Source organism: Aythya ferina, assembly GCF_964211825.1.
Source record: "Aythya ferina genome assembly, chromosome: 11".
Lineage (NCBI taxonomy): Eukaryota > Metazoa > Chordata > Aves > Anseriformes > Anatidae > Aythya > Aythya ferina.
In genome coordinates, this window is record NC_140307.1 from 19,915,588 (window position 1) to 19,942,094 (window position 26,507).

Sequence of the window (26,507 nt, forward strand, 5' to 3'; positions counted from 1 at the left end):
TGGAGAAAAGGGGAGTGGTGTAACAGCGCTGCACTTGCCTCCCACAGCTCCCAGCTCTTGCTGTGGCAGCATCTAACGCAGGAGGTAGAAAATCAGGTAGAAAAATAAGGTGAAAGGAGAGAGGGGCTGTGGAGATACCCAGCTGCCCCAGGCGCTTCCCTTCCCCAGCAAGCCCAGCCACAAGTGCTTGAACCACGTGGCTGAGCTGTAGCTCACAGGCAGACAACTGCAGCCAGCTTACTGCTGGAGTAGGACTACTCCAAGGACTACTACTTAAGTAGTAGTGCGCTACTTAAGGGAAAAAAAAAAAAAAAAAAACAGTACTTTAATCATTCAACAAGTTTACTGTTTTACAGTCTGACAGCATATAGTGCTGATAAGCTAAAAACACTCAATTCATATTTCCTCAACGGAAATTTAAATTGAACACATGCTTGTTTGTAGCTTACAAACAGCCTAGTTTTCTTTACAGCTTGAATAACAGTACATCTTTAAAATACAACAGTAAATATATAACTGTTTTAGAATATAGTATGTGTTTCCATGCTTAGATTGGAGCCAACAGAATCAACAATATGTGGTCATTTGACTTCTGCATTAAACCTGGAAAAGAATCTAGAAGAAAAAGTACCACCTCTTCTGAAAAAAGACCTTGTGTTAACAGTAGCTAGCTATCAGAGTAATACCACTTCTACACTTCAAAACAAAGTCGTGCATAAGATCCCACTACATCTGAAACCATTAAATCACAAGATTCAAGTTTAGACTGTTCACGACTCCTGGCTACAGACTGAATTCCTTCATTTATTCCAGAAAAGTTATACATTGTAGGCAGAAAAGTGACTTGTAACTGTTCCATGCACCACACCACGTGTCCTTCAAAAATTTGGAGGGCCAAACTCTTCTGATTAAAGAGAGAAAAAGAATCTATGCCCATTCTGTCTATCCTGAAAGCTCTGACAAGCAGTGGAATACTTTGCTGCTGTCTGTAGAGCTAAACCAATTAAGAGAGGTGCTCTACTTTTTTCTGTGACAGGGCACCAGAGAGTTGCAACTTTAAAGCCTGTCTTTGACAGGAATATAAACCATCAAGCAGCTAAATTTAATTCTATAAAGAAATAAGGAAGAGATTTTGTCTATTATTTCCATAATCCAGCCTTTCATTTTTTCTCCTTCATCTTCAAACAGGAGATAATTGCATAACTTTGTTTGATAATAGTAAGATAAGTCTCCATAAAATCACAAGCGAACAGATTTCATGAACATGTAACCCTTCAACAAATGAAGGAAAACATTACAGTCTGGTTTTTGACACAAAATGATTATGGTGCCTAGCAAATAAAAAGTACAGTACAACTTTAGGCAACTCAGCACATGACATGCTTTGGCCACGTTTATACAGCTCTATCTGTAAAAGACATTTAGCTTGCAGAGATACCCATACTATAGAGGTACTTAAATTTCAAAAAATCTAAGAAGTTCTTGACAATTTATAAAAGCCCAAACCAGAAGAAGCCCTTTTTATTGTTACTTGTCAGATCGTTTCTAGTTGCTTCAAGCTTATAGTAATGTAAAGTCTTTGGTTCTAATACAATTAATTCCAAATGTCTTTTCAGAGCACACCTTTATTTGTAATTAGTCAATAAAAGGCCAATTTTGACACAGGGAAAAATGTCATTCCATAATTATAAACCAGTTATATACATACTCATTGAAGGCACTGTAGTTTAGAATTCTCTGTACAGTTGCAATACGAGTGGAAGTCACCTCCAGAATAAAGTCTGTCTTTAAAATCCAAAATATGATGTGCAGCAAATTATAACATGGGCACAGCTTCAGAAGATTGCTCTGTTGAATTTTTATAGTACATAATCCGATGCAAAATATCTCAGTCCTATACATTTCCTATATATAAAATGCTCACCATATTATGATCCTTTGATGAAAAACAGTTGTCAGTTGAACTCTCTTTGCTATAAATACAGCCAATCAGTCCTTTAGTTGTGAGTTTATAATCTCATGACAGCATTGAGTAATCTAGTACAATACAGTCCACACAGACCCACACCAGAAAGTCCAGATTTTTGTTATTTCAGAGAAGTCTGCTGTGATTATGCACAGAAATTGAAGCAATTCTTGTGGCCTTATTAGTTTGCTTAAATATAAAACTTGAAATACTTGAATAAGTACTATTACATACAAATATGACACTGCATATTGGTTAATTTCTGCGAGTCTTATGTCACATTTCAACATCAAGATGTAAGTAGAATAGAAAGATCCTTTCTTGAAAGTGTTGCTTCATTGTTTCATAAAAAATGACATATTTCTATGAAGCACTAATATTTTAATGCAAAAGCTTGAAAAAAGGATTTCCCCATTTGCCAGCAACTTACGACTGATTTTACTGGTAAGGTTGCTTTTCCCCATACAAAATTATACAGAACTTAACAAATGCATATCCACTACTTCTAGAGAAGTTCATACTAGTTACACACGTAGATAAGGATTTTTAAACAAATAATATAAACTAAATGCTGATGAGCACATGATAGCAGTCTAAAAACATATCCAGTTTAGATACAGAGAAAGATAAAGTTATGGGACATTTTTTAAAGAGACCTTTAGGACTTATGTCTAATAAGAAACCTCACTTTGCAAGGCTTCTACTTTTTTGGCAAGGCTCCCATTTTTTCCTCTTTTTTTTTTTTTTAAATCAGTCCCTCAAATTCTCTTGGGAAAAAGGTCTTTAGACAATTTATTTTTGCTTGCTTTTAAGGGATGTTTACACTTAATCACAGTACCAAGAATGAACCAAAAATAAAAAAGAATCACAAATAAAAGTTGTGAAAGATTTCTCTTCAGTGCATATGAACAAGGATGAACAGCTCTACACAATGAGTCCAACTATTGTGTGATGAATCCCTCACTACTAAAGCATTGTTCTCAAGAATATACACACCCCTCCATGTAAACAAGCACCCCTAGATTTTCTGACAACCATTTCAATTGGGTCATTATCTGCCCAATGATCTTCAATATCCCATTCTTTGGCTGCAGACAACTATACCACTGATTTGTGATTACATTTTTAGTAGAAAGCACAGACAAGGTCCTGAAATACAAAAAAAAATTCTTAAAACAAACAACAATAACAAAAAAAACTATGGTACAGAGACTGGCGCAGTTACCATGTGTCAATCTGAAAAATGTGGTATATACCAGCAGATTTTTAATATAGCTTTGCTTTAAAAGGAATGGGGTTTCCAGTCTTTTCCCTTCTAACCTAGGTAAATGTAGTCCAAGATTGCCAAAGCCCACAGTGAGGAGCACACCTTGAAGACCCTTGAAATCTCCATGTAGTTTTAATAACAAGATCTACTGGCTGTCTCCTTCAACCCTTCTCTTGCGAACTGTAACAAAACAAAAATATTTTAAGATGTTATTATTGCAGCTACATTATATATTTTTAACATCACCATAACGTGCTGTGCAACGTCTCATGCAGTGCAATCTAAAGCAATTAACATTTAGGATTATCCACCATTTTAAGCTTATGTTTTAGCAGTGCTTGTTGTGTTACCCATAAACAGATTCAAATATTTGTGAGGAGACTTACAGGAAATGTTAATCATTTTTCATTTAGTAAGCAGAGTTATTTATTTTTTTATATTGCCATTTTCTAGTGGTGGACAAGTAAGTTTACATGGCTTCATAAGAAACAATACAGGACTTTCAAACTACACCTGATAAGATTTATACACATCGCAAAAAAAACACCTAAGATGTTATGTTTAACAGCCTAAGCCTAAAAAAAAAAAAAAATAAAAAAAATCAATTGTCAGAAGCACAAGAGCAACAAAAATCCATGAATAAAATCACTGATGCTCACATGCTGCTTAGACTTAAGAATATGTAAGATTCACTGAATGACTGGAGTTCTGCAGTTTTATCTCTTACAAACATTTGTGATTTGAGTTGATCTTCCTTAACATCAGATCAAACAGAAGGAAAACTATTTTGCTTCCCCTCCCAACTCCTGTCTCAATAAATGCTTTCGATATGGTCTAAAGAAAAAAAAAAAAAGTAGAATCGTTAGAATTTGGCTCTTTATAAAAAGCCAACATGTTGCTTATTTTTAAAGTAGTCCACAGTTGTTTTGTTTTGTTTTTGTTTTTTTAATTTCAATTTAAATCTAAATATTTTTCACTGGTGACAGAAATTCTGCATGCCTGTTTTCATCAAATTCCAGGAATGGGCGGAAGACTTTCCAACCTTAAACTTCTCCAGTCATGCAGTTACAGGTAGTATGTACACAGTTTCAGACAAACAAGAAAAAGGAAGTAGTACAACACAGTGTAGACAAGGGAGAAATACTTTTTTGGTATATAAAGAAGAAACATACAAAGACAGAAATGAGAGGCTTTGAACATCTCAGTTTTCAGTGCTTGATACCCAACTGGGTACTCAGAGTAACCTGTCTCTGTAGCTTCAGGGCTGGAGAGATGAAAAGGTATTTGCAGAAACTTTTACTCGTATACTCCAGACTAAGAAAGCAAGGGAAAAAAGGCAAGATATCAATAGAAACATAGATTTCTACCAAACACTAATATGAGAATTAGCCAAAAGAGAAACCGTGCAGGAGACAGACATCTGGAGTGCAATGACAAAAAAAATTGGGCTGAAATCCATTTTGAGAAACATTTATGTATATCTAAACACCTTCATTTTCTCTCTCTGCTCTATTTTACCTCTCACACCTCCTCTCTTTCAGTGCTATTCTCCTTCACTTTAAACTTTACTACAAGGGGAAGCAGATCTGTAAACCCAATTCCACCTTCCTATTCTCTATTAGAGGGGATTAGAGCTCTTCCTGTGCTAGCTACTTCTACTGTTGAACTGCTTAGCCCATTTTCACACCAAAGAGACGTGTAATCTGTAACACATCACCAAGCATCTAAAGTGACAAAGTTTAATGAAATGGAGTTTTACAACATACTTCTATTAAATAGATTGACCACATTATCTTGTCATAGTTGAAAGCGTCAAGCATTTGACGCTATCATACGAGTGCTTTCCATTCACATGCCATACTGCTAACCAATTTTCTGCTGTTCCATTTAGTTAGGATTCTAACAGATAAGCTCCAACAAAATAACTGCAGCAAATAAAGATACCACTGCTACCATCTACCCTAAGAGAGGCAAGCAAGGCACCTGTGCATTAACAGAGCTCTAAAGGAAGAGACAAACAACCCCACCCAACCTCTGCACATGACAGTACATTCACTCTCCTTCATCGAGCTTTCCAAATAAGACTGGGTGCACTGGCATGGAGGAGGGCATCTCACACTAATAAATTCATGTACTGCCTTCATTCAAATAAGATTAGTCTCTTTAATCAAAACTATAATTTTTCCTCCCTTTGCCACAACTCATCTGGAATATGAATGGTCTTATTGTTTCTTGACTATGACAAAATCCTCAACTCATACACCTGGACATCCCAAAACAACATAAAAAAACATTAAGCAGCAACAGAAGAGCAAGAGTAAAGCACAGGAGAAATCTGAAACTGATTTTACTTGTATTTTTCTATCCTGGTTATATTAACAGAAAACCTGGAAAAAACAAACACCTTTAAAATTTGTGCCATACACATCATTTGAGTTACATTCTACTGACAGGTCTTACCCAAATCGTTGTTTTTTGTTATAGCTGCAGCTGCCCTGGCTCGAGGTCCCTGTTGTGTGAAATGGTATCCAAATTTAAGGATCTTGGTGTTTTCTTCAAGCATTTTGGCAATTTCTACTTCTGCAAGCGTGCCCAGCTGCTGCCTCTATTAAAAGATGCACAAAGATAGTAGAGCTTAAGTGGTTTCACTCCTCATAAAAAAGAAATCAATACTCTCATCATATTAGTGAATAGATATTTATTTTTTTCATTAATCTAGAAAGTATAAGCTCGTAACATGTTTGTGCACTTTAAAGCACATGAAAGTTCACAGAAGTGAACGAGGAATCACTTTCAACTAGATGCCCACGAGAACCTTAAAGACCAACATGCATGGGGTTAATATATTTAAAAGTAAAGTATTTTGGAATGTTTATCACAAGATGCATTCTAAAAATACTCAACTAGGACAGACAGTGCACGAGCACTGATTGTAATTATATTACCATAACCTCACTTACCTGATTATCAATTTTGATCTCTGTCAATGTTTCATTGTCTTTCAGTGCATCAACCAGTGCCAAAATTCCAACTCCAGTGATGAAGTTTGATTCTATGTTTAAACTTTTTAATTTCGTGTTTACTCTAAGCATATCTGCAAGAGCCTTTGAATGAAAAAAAAGGCATCATTAAACTTTTTAATTGTCCTATAGCACATCATAGGACACTGCAATGACAGTTTCCACTAACTAGTTCAATAGGAGCAACATGGTTACAGATACACAGTGTAACTTTGCAAGTATTCACTTTTTGAGACAATTTGAGAAGTGAATCTTCAGGCATATCTAAACACCTTTTTTTTTTTTTTTTTTAAATAGTTCTTAGTCAAGAAAAAGCCCGTCTTATTCATGCTACAAACTAAAAAGCTACATGGAATGTAAATTGTCTGAAATTAGCATATTCCATTTTGTAAGCCTTTGCAGCATACAACAAATAATGCAAACTGCTAAGTAAAGGCCAAAGAAAGGGGGGTTAATCAACTGAAAGGAGAATTAGATACAGTTAATTTGTAAACAGAAGATCTGACTTTCAAAATGCTTGTCTCTACAGATTTGGTAGGAAGCCATGAAAGTCAATGCCCTGAGCACAGTACTAGTACGTAGCTAAGAGGATACTTCTGTGGAAATGGCATATACCTGATCTTGTTTCAGAAAATAAAATTAAAAAAAAAAAAAAGGTAGCTGCTGAGGCTTACTATCATAAAAATCGTAACTTTTTTTTTTACTGAGTCACAATGCAAGAACAATAATTAAAAAAACACCACACCCCAAAAACAACCCTCTACATTTTTATTACAAATGTTTCAGTTCCACTAAAAAGGAACTTTTTTACTGACCCAAAACAATGTTTTCAAATACTCATTTGTTCCTTTAAACTAAATTTGAAAAACAAATGCAAAGGATTGTTCCAGAAAAACAGTTAGTGCTGTTCTCTTACCTCTTTACGTTCAAATAAATAAGGAACTGCTTTTGATTCAGTATAGAAAACCAGGACCAGACAACAAATACTTAGGTTTCAATTTTGTCAAATACCTTTATACGTTAATGCTTTGAGCTAAACTTCAGTACCAGGGAGATCAGAGAAAGAGGTATTTTGTAACTTTCTTCAACCAAAACTCTACTTGGTTGAAAAAAAAATGATGAATATTTTCAGTCTCAAATGGGTTTCCTTTAAAGGTAATTTTGAACATACTATTACTATTCATTCCATGAACTAGTAACTATACAATCATGAAAGAAAGAAAAACAAGGAGGTTATCAAAATTAAAAATTAGGGGGAAGGTCTGGCAAAAAAATCTCATTTATCTCATGCATCCAATGCATTGCTACGTATTCATCAAGAAGTAATTGTTTACCAACTTTGACACAGCAAAGGTTTGTTATAGTAAACATACTATTCACCGTGAAAGAATTTAATCATTTTCATCCCTATATAAAAGCATGACTTGATTCAATCCAATCCCTTACTGTCATCTTTCACTCCTAGCTTCTCTTGCCCCCCACTTAAGCGAGTTTACAAAAGTACTTACAACTGCAACAGGATCATTGCTTCGGGTGGCCGCAAGGCTAAAATTCTTCACATGCGTGTTGGTTTCTAGGGCTTTTGCAAATTCTTTCAGCGTTGGAATTGGTATGTTCTTGAATTAAAAATAGCATTTCAGTCTCTTGAGATACACAAGTTTAACCCCAACTCTCCACCCCCCAACTTCTTCTAGCGCCTGATTCTCTTCACAGCAGAACGCACTATTATCTTAACAGTTACTGGTCTCCTGCAGCCTCACAGTACAGGCTTAGACACACAGCAGAGCTACACACAAGATGCAATGGCTGTTAGCCACCAGTTCTATAAAGCAAAATCACCTTTACTACATCTGTGCCACTGCCACAACACAAGTATTAAAAAAATATTTAGCTGACATTTACTTGAACTGAATGTTCTGTTTCCCGTCATTATCATGCTAACCTCTCAAAAATACATTTAGAGCTTTAACTTGGTGAAACCAACAGAATTCTATTCTGTGTTTACTAAGAATAACTCCAGAGTTTGCTAATTTACTGTTTCATCATTTTTACAGTGTAGTAGCAACAAACTGTAAAAGGAATAATTGTGGATAATTAATGAAGGTAGCAAGTTTCTCTGTTTATTATAATAATCATTTTGTTTTGCTACCTTTTTAGGCATTTATTTTGGTTAGTACTTCTCTATGGTGCAGTGTTCTTAAACCATTTATTTCGTTTGCTTCCTTCAGTAAGAGCAACAACTGGCCTAGCTTGCTAGTGAGACAGGGCAGAAAGCAGTGACAGGCTGCTAGCTGTAGCAGGTCAGGAGTGGTATAGTTCTGTTTTCTTTCATGCAAATATACAACGAATTTCAGTCATGTTTAAAAACACAACTGTTATACTTATGAGCTGCTAATTGCTGACTATTCTTTTGTACAAAAATCAGGAAGATGTTCATACAAACACCACTTCATTTGCAGTAGCAGTAATTGAGAGCACATTGCTTCATAAAGCACAAAGAATTCAAAGAAGTAGTGAACTTCATCATGGTGAGCTGCTGGAAATGTCACCAGCTTGGCAGCAAGAGAAAGCTGAGCTGGCAGTAAGAAAATCTGAGGTTTTTAAGTACGCTTTTGGCAAAAGATATCAGGATGGCTTATCAGTTTAGCTGCAGGTTTCTGGTCTGAGATAACATACGCTGCAACATTTAGCAAGAAGGCTGCTGTACTTAAAAGAAATCCACCATACCCTCTCATAGTTTTACAACTTTACAACAAATGTCTTCTACAGAGAAAAAGCAAAATATAGAATTACATACTTCCTGCAATTACCTTAATATTATTTAGATTAACTTCAACAAGACGGGAATCATTATCTTTAATCCTTTGCAAAGTCTCCTCTACGTTTGTGGGATTTGGCGGTTCATCAAAAACAGGTAACATTTTTTCACCTTTTACTATGTCTGAAAAAAGAAACAAATGTAATCAAACAGCTCACTGTGAACAAGTGATACATACACTAAGTACTTACTGTATTTAAAGACTATATCACCAGTCTTTACATCCTCCCTCCCTCCTCCCCAAGAAATATACCACCCCCTCCTGACCATATTTTCATAAAGTACAATTCTTTTCCAATGGTCCTCACAGCCTTCCTGCTCTTCTTGCACACAAGTTTTTTTTTCAGAAAGCACAAGGGAGTTTAATTACAAACATACATATTAAACCTAAAAGCCAAGGCACACAAACATCTTTGCACCCACTTTTATCCCTTCAAAAAGTGAATTAGCTGCAGAATAGATTTTAGTGTGCACAGCTACATTTCCAGTCTTGCCAGAAGTCAACTAGAAATGTTATAAACATGTTTCCAACTTAAAACTGAATATTCCATCAAAAATGCTAGTGCAACAGAAGATAGTTAATGCTATATTAACTGCGTGCAGTACAAAGAACTCATTTATTTAGGACTTGTGTAAATACTTACTTGAGAAGCTGTCTTTGTCTACCCCATTACTGCTTCCTACTACATCACAGAACTGATTGTTTGTTATCAAGTTGGACATTCCTAGTATAGCTGTAAAAGAGAGAACAGTTCTTTTAAATAACAAAAACTAATATCTGTAAAACACCAGATCACAAGACCAATATGCTATTGAATCTCTTAATTTTAAGAAAAGTAGAAAAACTCCTTTCATTAATTACAGACTTCTTAGTTAGATTTCACATCTTGGAAAGCTTCAGCATCACCAAGTTCAGGCATCATAGTTAAAACTGTAGTTCAGTTAAAAAAATCCTGACCAAAGCTTTAAGCATACAGGTGTGTACCAACATAAATGTATGAAAAAGCAGTAGCGTACATGTAACAAAAAACAGCCAGTCGAAGGAATAAACCGAAAGGTTTTGAGTGTAAAAATTGGGCATCTTAAACCAAAGTAATCCACTTTCTTACATATTCTTTAAGGTTCCCTTCCAACCCAAACTATTCTATGACTGTATAATAGCCCAAATCAATAAAGATGTTATGCTGCAAGCACACTGGTATATACCCCGATCTAGTTTCTACCACAACCGTGACTTCATCTAGTTACATTTCAGATAACAAATACGTTATAGCACACCAGCCCATTCACACTTTAAAAAAGGGAAAAGAAAATTGAAAAAAAAAATCCAGACCACTAACCTGCAAGGTCACATAGTTCTGTGTCTGTGGCACTAGTCAAGGCTTCCTCCAGTTCTGGATCTAGAGCAATTTTTTCTTCTGTATACGACTGTACAGGCTTTTGCTTGGGGATAAATATTTTCCCTGTAGTAAAGAAAATTAAAAGTCTGATATTACTTTTCATTATATAGCTACTTATCTTTAAATTTTTCTATACATAAGGAGTACATACAATATTTAGAAAATCCTGAGAAGAACAGCAAGGGCAACATAAAGGAACGAGGTTTCTTCTGTTTGCTCTTGAAAGTCAGAGATGAAAGAGCATGAACAGCAACATAATGTTAACAAGATCACAAATTTCAGTAGTCTGTATCATGACTCCAATCTTATTTGTTTCTCCTAAGTATTAGAAAGTAAAATACAAGCCTACATTAAACAGCCTATGAAAAAGTGCCATCCAATAAAGTTTACTATTGCTGGAAAACAATGACTGAAGCACTTAACTACATCGAGGGGAAGAGGGACCCAGGGAGAGCTGTAACTTGAGAATGTCAGAGAAATAAGGTGAAATAAGATAAGAAAGAATCATCTGAAATCATGGACATGAGCATTCATTGCAGTTTTGCAGCATATACCAGATTTCAAATTTGAGCAAGTACCTGAAATCGGAAGTTTAAAAAAAAAAAAAAAAAGCGATGCCTGAGCTGCTTAAGAAAACCATGGATTTGTGACCAGCAGAAAATAGGATGGTAATTTGCATCATCTCTAACACAAACTGCCAGAAGACACTACTTTCTAAATGATAATTAGACAAAAGATAGGTCCCAGAAAATTCAACGAGGAAAAGGAGCAGTAGTGATGCTATATTCTGTACCAACTTCTTAGTCATTAGACAGGTGAAGGGAAAACTTATGTTGGGGGACATGCATTATAAAGAGGTGTAGGTACGCGGTGTAATTCCTGCACGTGTCTTAGGCTGAAAAGTTAGGGTAAGAAACTATTATATAAGAAAGCTATTCTAACAATTGTTCTGAAAAAGAATTCAGATTTGAGTGCTATAGAATTAGCCCTTCAGAACAACACAAAAGTTTACAGCTGCATAAGAAAGAACAGATTAACGTGGAAAGGAAAAGCTTTGGTACCGGATGACTGAACAAAACTGATACATTTGATAAAAGTAATTCACAACTAGGAAACTTGAATCTAACCTTGTTAGTTATTCAAAGTTTTTGCATATAAAGTGACTGAAAGTGAGATAACAATATGAAAACAATACATGTATCAGACAGGCCCTGGTCTGATCATTTTGGCCTAGCACACTGCATCTCATTAAAGCAAAGCGTGGTGCACCTCGGCCACTGCAATCCCGGTACAGCACCTGGCGTATGCACAGCACCGAGCTTCCTTGCCTGCGCCAACAGAAGCCAGAACTGCAGGATCCGGCTTCCCACTGCCTTTAATTATTTCCCAGGGTAGGAGGTGACGCCAACAACCTCCCTGTGAAGTCTCAACACTAATTCGGAAACCCATCCTCTTCCGCATGCACAGCTAGAGTGCACTGCCACAGGCTCCCACGGGCCACGCCAGCCCGTCCCCATCGGGCGACAGCAGCCGCCCTGCCCCAGAACCAGAGCAGCTGGACAGGAGCCAGAAGCCTTGCATTTTTTTCCTCATACTGCACACAAGTGTATCTCATGGCATGTTTGGACTAAGCCTAAATTTAGTATTTTTTAAATACCTTCTAGTGACAAGAAGCTTTACAGGGATATTTCAGTTTTAATTCTGGGTAAATTCTGACAAACCTGGGGTTTGGTTTCACCATTTCTGGAGCCAACTGATGACAGCTTCTGTGTGCTACATCAAACACAAACACAACTCCACCTATCCACCTTTTCTCTCTCTCCAAATCCACACCCTTGATTACAATAGTTTGTGGTTAATTTACTTTTTAAAGGAAGTCAGGCATCACCTCTAGCTATCAGTTTCTTCTCTTCAAAACAACAGTCTGATGACCAAGATTTGTTGCTAGCAACACAGTATTTTTGTTCCCGAGTTGCTATCACTTTGGAAAGTTGTATAAATGGTCATTATCCATATTTAGAAGCAGAAAATAGATCTCCTTACATAACTGTACTGACTACAAACAGCAGCTGAAAGCAGCTGACATGCATTGCCACAGATTCCTTGGTTCTGGTGGCCAGTTTAAAAGAAACAATGCTTGTGGTAATTCAGGATTAATACAAAACCTTCATAAATTGAAGGCCTAGGTGATAAACGTCTAAGATTACTTTGATATAATTGACACAGTACATTTTCTACCCACGGTTTAATTTACCAGCATCACCTACTGGGGAAAGAATAACTTTCAGCTTAAACTGAAATTTTCAAAAGAGGTATGAGGACATCCGGCAAGGTTTCCATCAGACTCTGAAGCACAGCATGGACATGATCTAAAGCCTTTTGTCATCTACATTTGTGGTGTTTTCCCTCAGTAATTCAGAATAGTGAAAAAGGTGAAGCTTTTGGAGTACAAGAAGGAAGAGAAGGAAACAGCAAGACTGAGTGCCGGAGCCTTCATTCATGCCACCTGATCTACAGCATCAGAACATTTCATGCTCTTTTTTCCAAATTAAGCTGGCTTCTTCTGTGAGCACTACATGACTTCTGTCTAGAAATGTAAAAAACACAGGGTATCTTAAACAGTCTTGTACATCTCAGTCATGCAATTTAATAACCAGTCTTTTCAAAAAATAAACACCTATACTTGTAAAAAAAAAAATTAAAAGAATTAAAATCAAACCACTTATTCAGAGATACCAATGCATACAGTATTCAATTCTCATTCACTTTCCCAATGAGAAAAGAAGAACGACACTTTGCAAGAAAGTCAGCAAAAAAAGCACAACCCAAACAGGTACAGATTTGTGGCAACAAGTGTATAGCAGTCTAAGAAAATATTTTACAAAAAGCATTGAATGATGTTTTCTGACCTTTTGAGACTACTTTGAGCAACTTAAAGTCAAGGATTCTTAAGTTTTCAGAATCTCTTTCAGGACAGTTCTAGAGTTCATGCTTAGAGCTGTTTTTCAGCATGCATCTTGCAGTGCAGTGTAAGCATCTGAAGAACAGGAATCTGCTTTAGCAGTATTGTGGGATCTCTCCCCAGTCTTCACACCAATTCTTGACTAAGCCATCTGTTCTGTTTCTTTTGGAAAGAAGTCCAGGAAAGAATCTAGTTATCCATCTGCAGATCTGCACTAATGCTTTAGGTCCACTGACACTTCAGCCCTATTGCTGAACAATCCAAAAAATAAAAACAAAAAATTTCACAACCCTTTTCAAATCCATTCATTTACAACTCCTATTCCCTACCTACACCCTATCACACAGCACCCACCCACAAAATCTGCTACTTTTTCTGATGTTAAGTTAGAAACTTCAGGTTCTAAACATTTGCTTCCTAAAAGACTAACTTTGTCTTAAGAGTCAGGCTCATATGGATAATCTTTAGAAAAAATAAAAAGGTAGCATTTTTATTTTATTTTTTTTAAAGAAAAAAGCAAAAAATGTTAAAAGCTGCTCCCTGCCAAAGGAGCTAATTACAGCAACTCCACGCACATGAAGTGGGTCAGGAGCACTTTTTGTTATAAAACAGGTCACACCCTTGTATATATAATCTCTCATTCACTGGCTTCATCTTGTCCTAGGCCAGAGTTCAGAGATTCACAGCACGTACATGAGAGCAGGGAGCAGGTCCTTCCCTGCTTCTTGTAACAAACACTTCAAAAAAGAAGACCCCTGTGTCTCTAGGGACAATGATCTAACTCAAGGTCTGCTGCCAAGGCAGTTTGGAGATTTCCTCCCTCCCCTTACTGTAAGCTTTTTTTTTTTTTTTTTAATACACATCTGCACAGCCCATAGAATGAATAGCTTTCTTGCCTCTGAAGTGGAACTCTTCCAAACAGCAGGGATTTGATCACATGAAGAAACAAGACATCCTTCTTGCTCTTCAGCCAACAAGGATACCGCAAAGATTAAGCAATACAACATAAAAAGGCAAATTTCAGAGATGATCACGTCATTTCTGTAATAATAATTACATATTCAGGTTCTTTATAGCTTTAGCTAACACTTTAAATGATGCACATCTTGGGATTAATTCACAGGCTTCCTTTGCAACAGAATGAACTTCCAGTTTCAAGTTACACGCTACTGTACTCCTCTAAAGGCAGAAAAGGCGTATGATGTCTACAAAGTGTACTAGAGACACACACAGTACCTAAGATGGGACCAAAAACCTTGCAAAAGGCAGGTGCACTCAGCATGGCCACGCACCTCTAATGGCTAGCACTGTTCTCCCAAACCTCACGGTCCAGGAGGCAGCAAGCAACCACGAGCAGCAGGCCAGAACAAATTCCAACATCGGTATGGCAGTACCCTGATGTGGAAAAGGAATCGCATGTCACCTGAGGACAACCTCTTCTCATCAGTGACTTCATGACGAAGAGCAAGCAACAGCTGACATCCCACATGTCCTGTGTCCACTAAAAATTCATCTGTCCAGAAACTGTTAATCCACACCTCACCAATCACCACTTCTTACCATAAAACAGGCTTATGTTTGCTGACTTGCTTTGGGTACAAGTTAATACTAATTTTTTGTAATTCAACTTACGAGCAACGTCCTTAGTGTCTTACTGAGGAAACAGTGCTGTTACTTATCTGGTTACAGAACACGTAGCTGAGAGTTAGAAAACTGTTTTACATTAAGGCTGGTGTATCACATGTTATTTTGTTCCAGTGTTCTTGTATGGAGAATGTCAATTTGACAAGTTGTTTCTTCAACGCTCCTACAGGACATTAACTTCATTTCACAACGCGCAGGACATTTCCTTTAAAGACTAGTGATTGAAGGGCAAGAGAAGAATACAGCACCCCAAGTTCTGCTGCTGCAAACACAAATGGTGGCTGAGAGCAACACAAGCTGACTGAGCAGGTCTGCACAAAAAAGCTCTATCCACGTGGTATCAGCCTAAAATATTATCTGTGTGATAGAGCAGAAAAAGAAAAAGTTAAAACTTGATGAAAAGCAAACCCACACAGAACACAGCCTGGCAGAAACGCTGAGGGAAAACTGGAAGAGAAAGTCACGAGAGGAGCACAGAGCCCAGAAACACAGAGCCTCGTTCATCTAGTATTTCGCTGAAGCCCACGCAGCAGAAAGCAGCCACCAACGCCAGGCACGTTTCTGTCTCGGATCAGCTGCAGCGATCCCTGTGCTCGGGGCCGTGCAGAGCAGGGGCAGCAGGACAGGACGGCTGGCTGCGCCTTGCCCGTTCACATCTTCATGGACACAGACTGAGACAACGCCAGTGCTGTTGAAATTATTACCACATCACTTTCACAAATCTCTTGCTTGAATTATTTTTCAGGCAACAATGCTTTACTGTATGGTTCGACACTTAATTGGAACGGAATGTGACTGAAGTCATTAAATCCTGTTTAAAAACAAAGTACGTTTTGAAGGATGCTTCTAGAAACCAAGCCAGAAAAACACAATATAACAATATGGAGACTGTGAGGCTTCGCATTTCTTTAGCGCTGCTCATCTCACTGCATCAGGACACTTGATGTGATTTCGCGCCTTCCACGTCTTGTGGCACAGCAAAAAAAAAAAAAAAAAGGTCCAAAGCGCTGGAGAAGTCAGAGCACCCACCGGAGCAGGGGATGCAATACTGTTTTACTAGCACATCTTAACCCAAAATGACTTAGGGCCACTGGAAGACACGATTTTGTTTTACACTGTAGAAAGGAAACAAGATCACTTGGGCTGGCAGCAAGCCAGGATGTTTGAAGCTTACCCAGGGTAAACTCCTTCAATGAACCCGCAGCCACCATGCTGACAGCAGTCCTACTGAAACACGAAAACAAGAGAGAAGGAAGGGTTTCACCCCTTCTTACTCCAAGAAAGGAATAATCAGACCAAATTAGAACAGTGAGACCAGCTAGGCATATGGAAACATGTCAGCAAAGCCTGACCCACAAAGATGGCACCAAGAAGGTGGCTGCAAATCGAGCCCATCTCTCCCTCAAAACCTTTACACCTGAAGATTAGGATTGTCATTTTCTTCTTCTGAATCAGCAGGATAACCAGAGCTCCCCACCTACCCCAATTCCACAACTTGCTAGTTTTTCTCCATGCTGCATTTACCTAGCCAAACAAGAGTTGTAAGCCAGCTTTTTTTTTTTTCATTTTAATGTTAGATGAAAGCACATAAGGACATTTTTTATCCACAGAGAGCTCTTATCCTCACCAAGAAGGAAGTTTTACTCCATTCCCTCTCCAAGTTTCACATCTAGATGAAAGATCGTGATTCCTTGATTTAACCAAAGTTACACAGACTTGCCATTTTTGCACAAAATGGACATGAACACAGCAGCAGGTCAAAGCTGAACTACAGAGTTTGCAAGAGGGGAAAAGAAAACGTTATCCTCCACCAACTCTGCAAGGCAGTTAGTCATCTTGCCTCTTCCCCCCATTTACCAGAGGCACAAATTTCCACACTGAACATTTGTTTCCACATTTTTAGTTTTGATGAAAGTAAGCTCTTTTTCCATGCAATTTTCTCCTGTTATGCTACTAAAAAAACAGTAGAAGTTACTATATAAATAAATCATCATTAAAAATTACATGGATTTTTACTAACAAAGCTTGCATGACATATTGCAACATCCAGCCTGCTATTTAGTAATACTTCATTACATAAAGGAAATGACATTTGATCTTTCTTAACCAAGATCTGTATTACAGCTGGACCCTTCTACTTTTTTACGTGATTCTCACAGATTTTGTCAACCGAAACAAATAGTTCTGCTGTGTGCATGCATACATAAGATGGCTTTAAAGCTGGCTTTTTCTTTTTGTTTGGGCAAAACAATGGAGTGCTAATTAGAGGAAATCCTCCTCAGCCAACCTCAGTCCTGAAGGGGCTGAAAGGGATAACCCAACACAACACCAATGCCACAGGGACACTTGGACTCATGCATTAGACCATTTGGCCACCTCCAACACACCGATAGATCTTCCAGGCAAGGATCAGGACAGAGAGAAAGGGCAGAAGCATGCACAGGAAATGGGTACTCGCCTGCAGAGGCAGCAAGGGTGGGAGGACCAAAATGCTGCTGTGTAGGTGCCTCCCTCCACCCTTGGCACTCAGCAATACCCAGCATCATCCTTCATGCTGTTACTCATACAAAGTCGGGAAATGACCGCTCCCCTGTCAGCAACCAAGCGCCACACTTGTCTCTCAACAAAAGCACTGTTAAACTACACAAGTAACGCAAAACAGTGTGTTAAGGAAGTAGGACAGAGCGTACAGCACATGCTATGAAGTGACAATCTGTGTATTCCTTCAGGAAAAAGAGATGGATGTCAAGTGACAGTTACCTGTACAGGCATAGAAAATGCAAATATCCACACAAAAAAAATCACTGCATACACTGCACAATCAAGTATACAAATTCAGTAAATGACTGAAGACTCAGGTTTCAAATAAGCAATGATTCACAGCAGACATTTCAGTAGAATTAAAGGGTTTGGCAGCAAACCCTTAAGAAGAGAGGGACAATTCCTAAGAGGAGCCTATTCATCTTGGGCAACCAGAATACAGCTTATAAAACAATTTTCTCAAGTCTTACTGCAGCAGATCTGACATGGTGCTGGGGATGGTTCGGACAAGCTAGGATTCACAAGCAGCAGACAAACACTGTGGCAACAGCTGAAGCCTTGGCCTATGCATGTGTCCAGCACAGGGCTGTGAGTTCCTGCCCCTACCTTGCTTTATTAAGCACCACTGGTAAGTTTGAGAACTCATCTGTGGAAATAAGCAAACAAATAATCTATTCTTACAACATTTAAGATGTGCATTCTTTTTTTTCCTCTCCTCTCCTGAAAATGAAAGTAATTTCTGTCAAGTCAGTGAGAAAACTAGAATCCAAACGAAAGATTTAAAATTCCAGGCTTTAAAATGTCTACTTTATTGGGTCATGGTTTCCATGGCTTTCAGACTACAAGTCACTGCCAGATTTCAAAGCTTTCTGCAATGTTAACTATGTAAATAACTAATAACAACTATGCAATCTTATTAAAACCTTTCATCAAGGAGACTAGAAAGACAACATGACTACGTAGACCACTTGCCTGGCCTTATCAGTCTACAGCATCTTGATCACTACTGGGTGTCTACTGCGATACATTATTCTGTTGCTGTATTTTAAATTTTAAACCTAGTAGTACAAATACTAGGTTTACTTGTACACAGCACCACAGGGCATAAACCACAGGCACCCAGCACTTGTTATTATTGACACAAACCTGGCAGTAGCTCTTCCTTTGAAGATGCCACCCCATCAGAACATGGCAGCCTTTGAGGAAATCTTATTTCCTTCCTGTGCCTCATGCAAATAGCACACCAGCCACAGTGCACACAATGCTCGAACAGGAAGCATCCTGCCTCTGCACAGAAGCACTCATTAGGAAATGTTGTGAGATAAAAAGCAGTGCAGCTGCTACTATGTCACTAAGCTTTGGCTCAGAGTAACTCTGAGCTAGTACACTTTATGAAATTTCATAACCACCTCCACAGGCAAGGGTGTTGTTACCTTTCTTTTCTTTTGTAAAAGGCACATAGTCTTCCCTGTCTTTGTGCTCAAGAGCCTGCTTCTCCAAATAGGCAAGGAGTCGTTCTCTGTCAAAAGGACCTGAAGCCTTTTTAGCAGTCTGGTCTTTCTGTCGGAAGCCCGCGGGAAGAAGTGCATTCTGCAAAACAACACGGAGTACATAAGTACATCTTAAAAGGCCTGAGTGAACACCTGTTCAGATTCATTTCCCCCCTTCCCTATCCCTGAGGTTCAAACCCAACACATCACCCTTTCTAGGCAATTTTGTATCCCCTAGCAACTTCCTTTTTTTTTTTTTTCCCCATCTGAGTGGGAAGGGAGGTAGTACTCTACTCTTTGGATACCAAGAATACAAACAAAAATAGTGCATACTGCACTCTGAATGGGACTGAAACAATTCTTTAAGTACAACAGCACCAGACTTGCTAGTTACTTTACAGTTCTTTTCTAGAATGAACGCTGCTTAAATGACAAGTAAATGAAAATTTGCTATTTACAATTTAGACACACAGTAAGAAGACTGCTTCCTCCACCATGAACATCCATGTGTTTAAAACAAATGTCCATACTATTTTGTCAAAGTATTTCTACTTTTGACCTGATTCAGGTTGTTTTGCACAGCTAAAGAAAAAAACAAAAAAGGAGAATATGCAAATTGAAAGAGTATATAGAAATTCAGACTCAAAAAGGCAACCAATCACTTTTGCCAGTTCACCTCTGTTAAAGTATCTGTAAACCAAAGCCAATTAGAATATTGCTGTGCAAGAAAACAGGTGATCATAAAATTCTTATGTGATCCTTGAATATCAACTTTAAACTTAATCCCCATCTTAATAAAGGCAACTCAGACTTTAGCTGCAGGATCTGTGTAGGTCATGACTCAGTTCATCATTAAGAGAAAGCTGAAACATTCCTCCATGCTGCAACACTCCATGCTGACAGTCATCCAGGTGTAGAGAAATTATTTGCCTCCTTTTCGCAAAGTCTAGTAGCCTTTGTAAAGGCTATTGGATATAGGTTGAGGAATCCTTAGAAGTTAGTACCCTCCCTCTCCTGTCCAACAGTAGAAATAATAAAATAGAAATGGATGCAAAAGGACTGTTTACCACACAAAAATAGAAACAGGAAAATTCAACAGACCTTTCTAGATAAACTTTCTTTTAAATAACATCACTAAGAACAATTTTTCATTTACAAATATATCAGGTGGAAGCCTCTCCTGACAATCCCTTTTTCTATTTTCCTCTGATGTGGCTGCATTCACAATGCAAACAGGAAACATCCCATTGAGATGTTATATACACACATGTATCCATAAATAAGATTGTTAGCAGTCCAGGAAAAAAACTCTGTCCAAGAGTATACTGACTACAAGCAGAGTTTTAGACAAAAAAAAAAAAAAAAAAAAAAAAGTGTTAAATTACTGCAGACTAGTTTCTGTACAAATTAAAAAAAAAAAAAAAAACAACTTCTCTCTGTTATTACCTACCTCTGGGTCAAGATCATCCAAAACTGTTTCCAGTTGTTTCAGTTCTTCTTCTGACAGTTTGCCAAGAATTTCATCCTCATCAAGATCTTTGTATTTGTCCAAGTCCTTTCGAAATGGGAGTGTCATGACTTGGGCAGTAGCAAGTTCCTCAAACACTTCAGAATCTGAGTCTTATTCTCAACCAGATCTATAAAAAGAAAAAAAAATGGAAGAAAGCCACAGTTCAGGTAAATGTCACAATTAAAAAGCATCTTCAACTTCTCAATGCATTTCTAAAAGGAAAGCTTTTCATCCAGTATTCATGTCAATCTGTTGTTCTGTGACAGATACAGAGCGATTAGAAGCCTTGCTTCCTCACTGACCAGAATCCCATTCTGCCATGCCCTTTCCCATCAATAACTAGAATAATAATAATAAAAAAGCTCCATATATATTTGAAGATCTATGGCATAATTTCCACGGAGCAGGGCAGGCTGTGGGATGGGGATGAGATGCCAGTTATACCTGGTAACTATAAACCCATCTTAATGCTATTGTTTCTACAGATACTCAGTCAAAAGAAGAGTCAAGATGCTTTATACTTATTGTTACTGCTGCTGTTCAAGGCCAGTAAGGAGAGCTTCACTATAAAAAGGCTATTTGGTTATTACTGACTCATATCCTTGCCTATTATCAACAGAGGAAGCAAAGGATGTTTGTTTATTACATCACTGCAATTGAAATAACATTCTGTTCTGTCAGATGAAAATTAAAGTACCTCGATGAAAGGCTTAAGGAACATAATACCTAAGCAGTCCATTCAATCCTACTACCAAAAAAATATGTAACAGACTGTAACTGCCCACTAACTATTGCACTTGGAAGAAATCAGGTAACCTTTGTTCTAACAGTCAAAGTGTTTGAGCATTTGACTTGGAAAACACACACAGTCACAATGGTGTTTAAGCAAAGTAGTTAATTCCTCCTCTTTTTTTTCTCTCTAAGAAGTTCTGGGATTCACCTTTTGCTCAGCCAAATTCCTGCTTCAATCTGAATGTGTGCACACAGGCACAAAAGGGTGACCTGAGTGGCTCCCTGACCTGAGCAGGAGTTTCCACAACGCGTTTGGGGAGGAAAAGGTAGATCGACACATCTAGGCTCATCAGCACCTTTAACTCCTTTCTCAGCTTGGCAGAAATAACCAGCACAGAAACCAGGCATTCAGCACACGCTGCTTGCTCTGTCAAGCCCAAGTGCCCATTCAGACGCTCACGCCACATACACCAGGTTACTTCAAATCCAGACTTAGCCTCTACCTCAAAAGCAGAAGAACCTAAAGTTATTGCCTCGTAAGTAAAAGGAAGAGCAGGGACACACAGACACGCATGGGATCCAGTTCACAGGATTCCTTCAGCTCAGTGGTGTACCTCCAGAAAGGCCTCCCTTCCCTTTGCATACTGGCTGTCACGCTCGCTCACTGCAATGCTTTGATTCGGAGACACTCAACAGGCACGAGCCTGTCAAGGTTCACTCACTCAGTCAAGTTTACCAGTCCTATGAAGGCAACTGTTAAAACCAGGTTTACTTTACAGGTAAATTTCTAGTTCCTACCAACATCTGCAACCCAACCATGAATACATTCACAGCTATTTTCAGCATGTCTGCTTTGAAAACTACGTCTGGTGTACACACTAGGACATGCTTGTAGGCCAAGGTTGACGTTGACAGAACACATCTCCAAAGCTGAGGGTCAGGTCTCCCGAAAACAACAAGCAGGAGGAATTCTCAATGTCACCCTAAGTTACATCAAGAGCACAGTGTCTGGCTTCCCCTGAACTAAAACCAGTTGTTCACACCTTTCAAAAGAGGCCACAGAGACGAAAGCATCAGGACCAGAAATTACTAGCAGCAGCAGCACAGAGCAATGCACCCGTGCTTCTCAAAGCCAGGCTCCAGCAGCGACCAAGGGGGCGTCTCTCCAGCCCCATGCCACCTGCTGCAGCTTCCACAGCCGCGCAGCGCTCCTTTCTCACAGGAGGCCATTAGATAACTGCAGCAGGTGCCACACGATCTGCATGCAAACTTGTGACTCCCGGAGCCTTAACGCTTTCCTCTTCTTCACAGCTTAAGCCATTACACTATCATCAAAGAAAAGCATTTCCTGCAGCCAGTTACACAGCATTGCTTGTGACCAGGCTGCACGGTCTGAACCCCACATCAACACACTGCCATTCACCACACTTCTGCATGGCCATTTGCATCCACGTATTAAGAGGTGTAATTTTAACCAGTAATTAAAAGGAGCAGAGTCGTTAGCATGGGCAGAACAATGCTCCCCTTCCTCTGACCGACAGTAGCACTGCATAGCCACGCATTACATCCAGGTATGCTCTATTTTGTCTTTATGAATAGCTGTAAAACGCTGTCGCCCCAAATTAATTACCTTTTATTTACTGCATTTACATCTTTCATATTGGAAAACTACCTATCCTTCATAACACACTAATGCTCTGGTCATAGCCCTTGTTCTCACCTGTCTTTACACAAAGATCAAAGTATCTACCTCACAACCTGAACTGCAGCAATCACACAAAAAAGAAGAGTGGGAGGAAAGCAGTGTAGCATAAAACACATTAATTTTGTAACCGAGTCTTCTCTTTAGCAAGAAGAGACTCACTTGTTACCTAGTAAATTTAAAGTGTTTTGGACACCCTTTCTAATACCTGTCCATTTATTTATAAGAATATTAAAGCATACTTTGCATGAGGCACCTTTAAAAAGTTTTAATGGTAACACTGACTAGCATGTCTGCATTACACAGGGTTTGTAACAGCTTTCACAAACACTCTCTGCAAAAGAAACCATGGCATATATGACGTGTATATATAATGAGCTAAAAATCAGGTTTTAAAGCATGGTGTCAGGAACTCTCATTGCTTAGACAGGGCAGAAAGGCCAGCTGAAGCCACAGCCTGATCAAACAACCTCTCAGCCTCCCATTAAACACATTCGCTTTTGCCTTCTGTCACTCATTTTAACCATGCAGCGTAGAAAAAGACATGCATAACAAATTACAGTTTTTAGAAGGGGCAGTTATTTAGACTGTGAATATTTGTGGCACATCTTACTGCAAAATCACAGGCAAAACAGTAACCAGCCATTTTGGCTTTGCAGATACTTGGCACTTTTTGATAAGCAGAGATGGTTTTCTTCTAAGTATCCTTCTTAACTTGACCGTAAAAATATTTTATACATTAAATGCCAACAAGGCCGATCTCTTTATCAAATACGTAACTATAATATAAAGCTAGAACTTTATTCCAGCAGCTTGATAGACGCAGCAGAAACATTTGACATAATGAAGACAAAGCCGTCACTTCCAATGAATCAAATTTCAAATCTCTGGCTATTAAGCAGAAGTTAGAAAAGGCTATGAAGCAGAAGTCAGAAAATTAGAAGCGAGGATATTGTGACAGACACCAAATTTAAAAAAAAAAAAAAAAAGCCATTATTCTTTCACCTTAGAAATCCATGAACTAAGGAAATTAGAAGTGAGTAATAACTTCATTTTAGGCTGTTTTATAATTACCTGACCAATCCATTGAATCACTGTCAAGCAACTGTCATACACCTATCTACAATTAAAATATTTTTTTCTCTCCTACCTAAAAGGTACATTAAACACTACGAGTCTAAGAATAGCCAGTTCCCAATTTCCTTTGCAATTTCCTATTAAATTTAAGGACACAGTTTCTTGGGACCCTAATAGGAATAAACCCTTAGAAATCTCTCTCCCACAGGACAGGAGTCTTGCTAAAGTCCCCCGTAAATGGTTTCCGTAACTTGGATTTTCAAATAGAAACGACTTCAGGAAAAACAAAGCGAGCCAGTTTTGGCCAGCACGTTCAGGGCGCTCACTTCAATCCCACCCATTCCCTCGCAGCCTCCCCTCACGCCCAGCCAGAGCAGGGCTCCTCGGGTGGCCGCTGTCAGCGGCCAGGGCCCCGAACCAGCTCCCGCTGCCCAGAGGCTCCAAAGCAAAGCTGAGGCTTCCCAGGGAGCTTCCACGATGGCAATGGCTCGAACCTGCAGCGTGCAAAACAACAGAGCTGCTCGTGAAGAACGTGTTGCACTCTAAAGAACTATCTTTATTTACCAAACCTGGAAGAAAAATGACTTAAAGCGAGTCCTGCCATAACTCTGGCACGTTCCCTCGGGCTGTACGCACCTCAGCTGAGCAGCACAGCTCCAGGAGGCTCCCAGGTGTACCCGAGCCCTGCACACCCCCGGCCTGGCGCAGGGCACGGGAGGGAACCCGCTGCCCCAGATGACAGCCACCCCCCGGCCCCGGTGTCGCCGAGCCAGCAGGTGGCACCTCTCCTTCGCCTGCACTTCTGGTCAGGGCAAGCCGCGTTTTCCAGGAAGCAAGGAATAGCTATTTTGGGCTCCTTTCCTACATAAACAAGCCCGGGGCTTCGCTCTGCTCACGGAGCCGACTGGCCCAGCTTCGTGCGGGGCGAGCTGAGCCCCCCCGGCCTCACCCTGCTCAGCACGGCGGCACCGGGAGCGGCGCGGAGCGACTGACCGCAGCGCGGGGCCAGCAGCGGGGGGCTGCTCACCAGAGGGGGCTGCCCACAGGCACGCGGTGCCCGCTGCGGACAGGCTGCCCGCAGAGCCTGCGGTGGGAAGGCGCCGCGGGACACACGGGCCCCTCTCCGCCGCCCCGGCACGGTTCTGGCCCCCCGGGGAGCGGCGGAAGGGCGCTCCCCGCGCCTACGGGCGAGACCGTCGGAGCGCGGCGCCCTCCGGCCGCGGCCCCTCGCCCCCGCTGCCCGCTGCCGACCCCCCGGGCTGGGCGCTCCGCAACGCCGCCGGGGCGGGGGCGGGCTCGGCCGGAGCGGGAGCACCCGGGGGCACCCCCCCGGCCCCGCCGCCTCCCTCCCCGGGCAGCGGGGCTCCCCGCCGGGCTCCCCGCCGCGCTGCCGCTTGCTCCTCTTCCTCCTCTCCCTCCCGCCCACCCCCGGAGCGGCCCCCGCCGGGTCCCGCCGCGGCGCCCCGCACTCACCGGCCGGGCGGCAGCGCCCCAGCTCCCTCCGCCGCCGCCGCCGCTCCCAGCCGCTCCCCGCCGCCCCGCCCCGTTCCGCGCCTGCGCGCGGCGCGCGGCACGCTGGGAGTTGTAGTTCCAGCCTACGCGGAAGCTGCGCAGACAAAGCCTCTGCGGCGCGTTGCCCTCACCGTGGGTTTAGTTTTTTTTTTTTTCTTATTTTTAAGTTGGAAGCCATTAAACTTTCCACACACCAAAATGAAAGGTTAGAGTTAAGGCAGTTGTCTGTCATGGGCATTAAACTTTTAATTGGAATATTTTAAATTCTAGTAATTTATAACTAATACATCAATTAAAGATGTTTTACAAAGTCCTGCCTGTACTGAAGTCGTTAGCGAGGCGCTTACTGACCTTCTTAGAGACAGAATCACCCAGTGATCTTCCCATGAACTGCATTAAAAAAACCTGCGGAAGCTTGCAATGGACCAGTCCAACACGTGGGGCTGAAGCACCTCCGGGTGCTCCACTGCCAGCACACGCCGAGGACGGGTTTGGGCGCACTGAGCAGTGCCGGAGCTGGGCTCCATGACCGCCGTGCCAGCCCGTGGCACTCGCGCTCCGCCTGCACCGGAGGCAAGAGACCCACAAAACAAAGTAGAGCCGCGCTGGCACGCAGATGAAGGGTGAATGAAGACACTTCTGTAACCACAAGAGCACTTCTGTAAACGCTTAGCAATAGATTCATAATCCTTCTGCCGTTAGAAGGCTGGCATTTTCCAAGCTGACAGGCCAGTGTGGGTATCAAAGGGCAAACATAATGTTCTCAAAAGGATTAGGAGAGAGATTTATTTTTCAAAGGCTGAGATATAATTTGAGATAATTACACATGGGTGAGAGAAGTGTAGCAAATACAAAACCTCAAAGGA

General features: G+C 40.2%; 1 protein-coding gene across 2 annotated transcripts; it reads right to left on the reverse strand.

Moving 5' to 3' along the window:
- Positions 1 to 324: 324 nt before the first annotated feature.
- LOC311442542 (tropomodulin-3) lies at positions 325 to 25,682 on the reverse strand. Of its 2 annotated transcripts, XR_014696718.1 has the most exons (11): positions 25,603 to 25,682; positions 20,559 to 20,745; positions 19,052 to 19,208; positions 10,412 to 10,534; positions 9,716 to 9,805; positions 9,064 to 9,194; positions 7,762 to 7,869; positions 6,194 to 6,337; positions 5,694 to 5,838; positions 4,406 to 4,547; positions 325 to 3,413 (listed from the first exon to the last, which is right to left on the reverse strand). XR_014696718.1 is itself a non-coding variant. In XM_084531874.1 (10 exons), exons 2-10 carry the CDS (start codon positions 20,682 to 20,684, stop codon positions 3,379 to 3,381), a joined length of 1,059 nt encoding a protein of 352 aa, XP_084388000.1. In that variant the 5' UTR covers positions 20,685 to 20,745; positions 25,603 to 25,682; the 3' UTR covers positions 325 to 3,378. The 2 variants fall into 2 exon arrangements, 1 of the variants encoding a protein (XP_084388000.1); XM_084531874.1 differs by lacking the exon at positions 4,406 to 4,547.
- Between the last annotated feature and the right edge of the window lie 825 nt (positions 25,683 to 26,507).

Excerpts from the sequence above, each read along its gene's own strand:
- LOC311442542 (XM_084531874.1), bottom strand. The coding sequence starts at position 20,684 with ATGACACTCCCATTTCGAAAGGACTTGGACAAATACAAAGATCTTGAT. Across the intron at positions 9,806-10,411 it reads AGAACTATGTGACCTTGCAG|CTATACTAGGAATGTCCAAC; the intron begins GTTAGTGGTCTG and ends TCTCTTTTACAG. Across the intron at positions 3,414-5,693 it reads AACAAAAAACAACGATTTGG|TTCGCAAGAGAAGGGTTGAA; the intron begins GTAAGACCTGTC and ends GTTTTGTTACAG.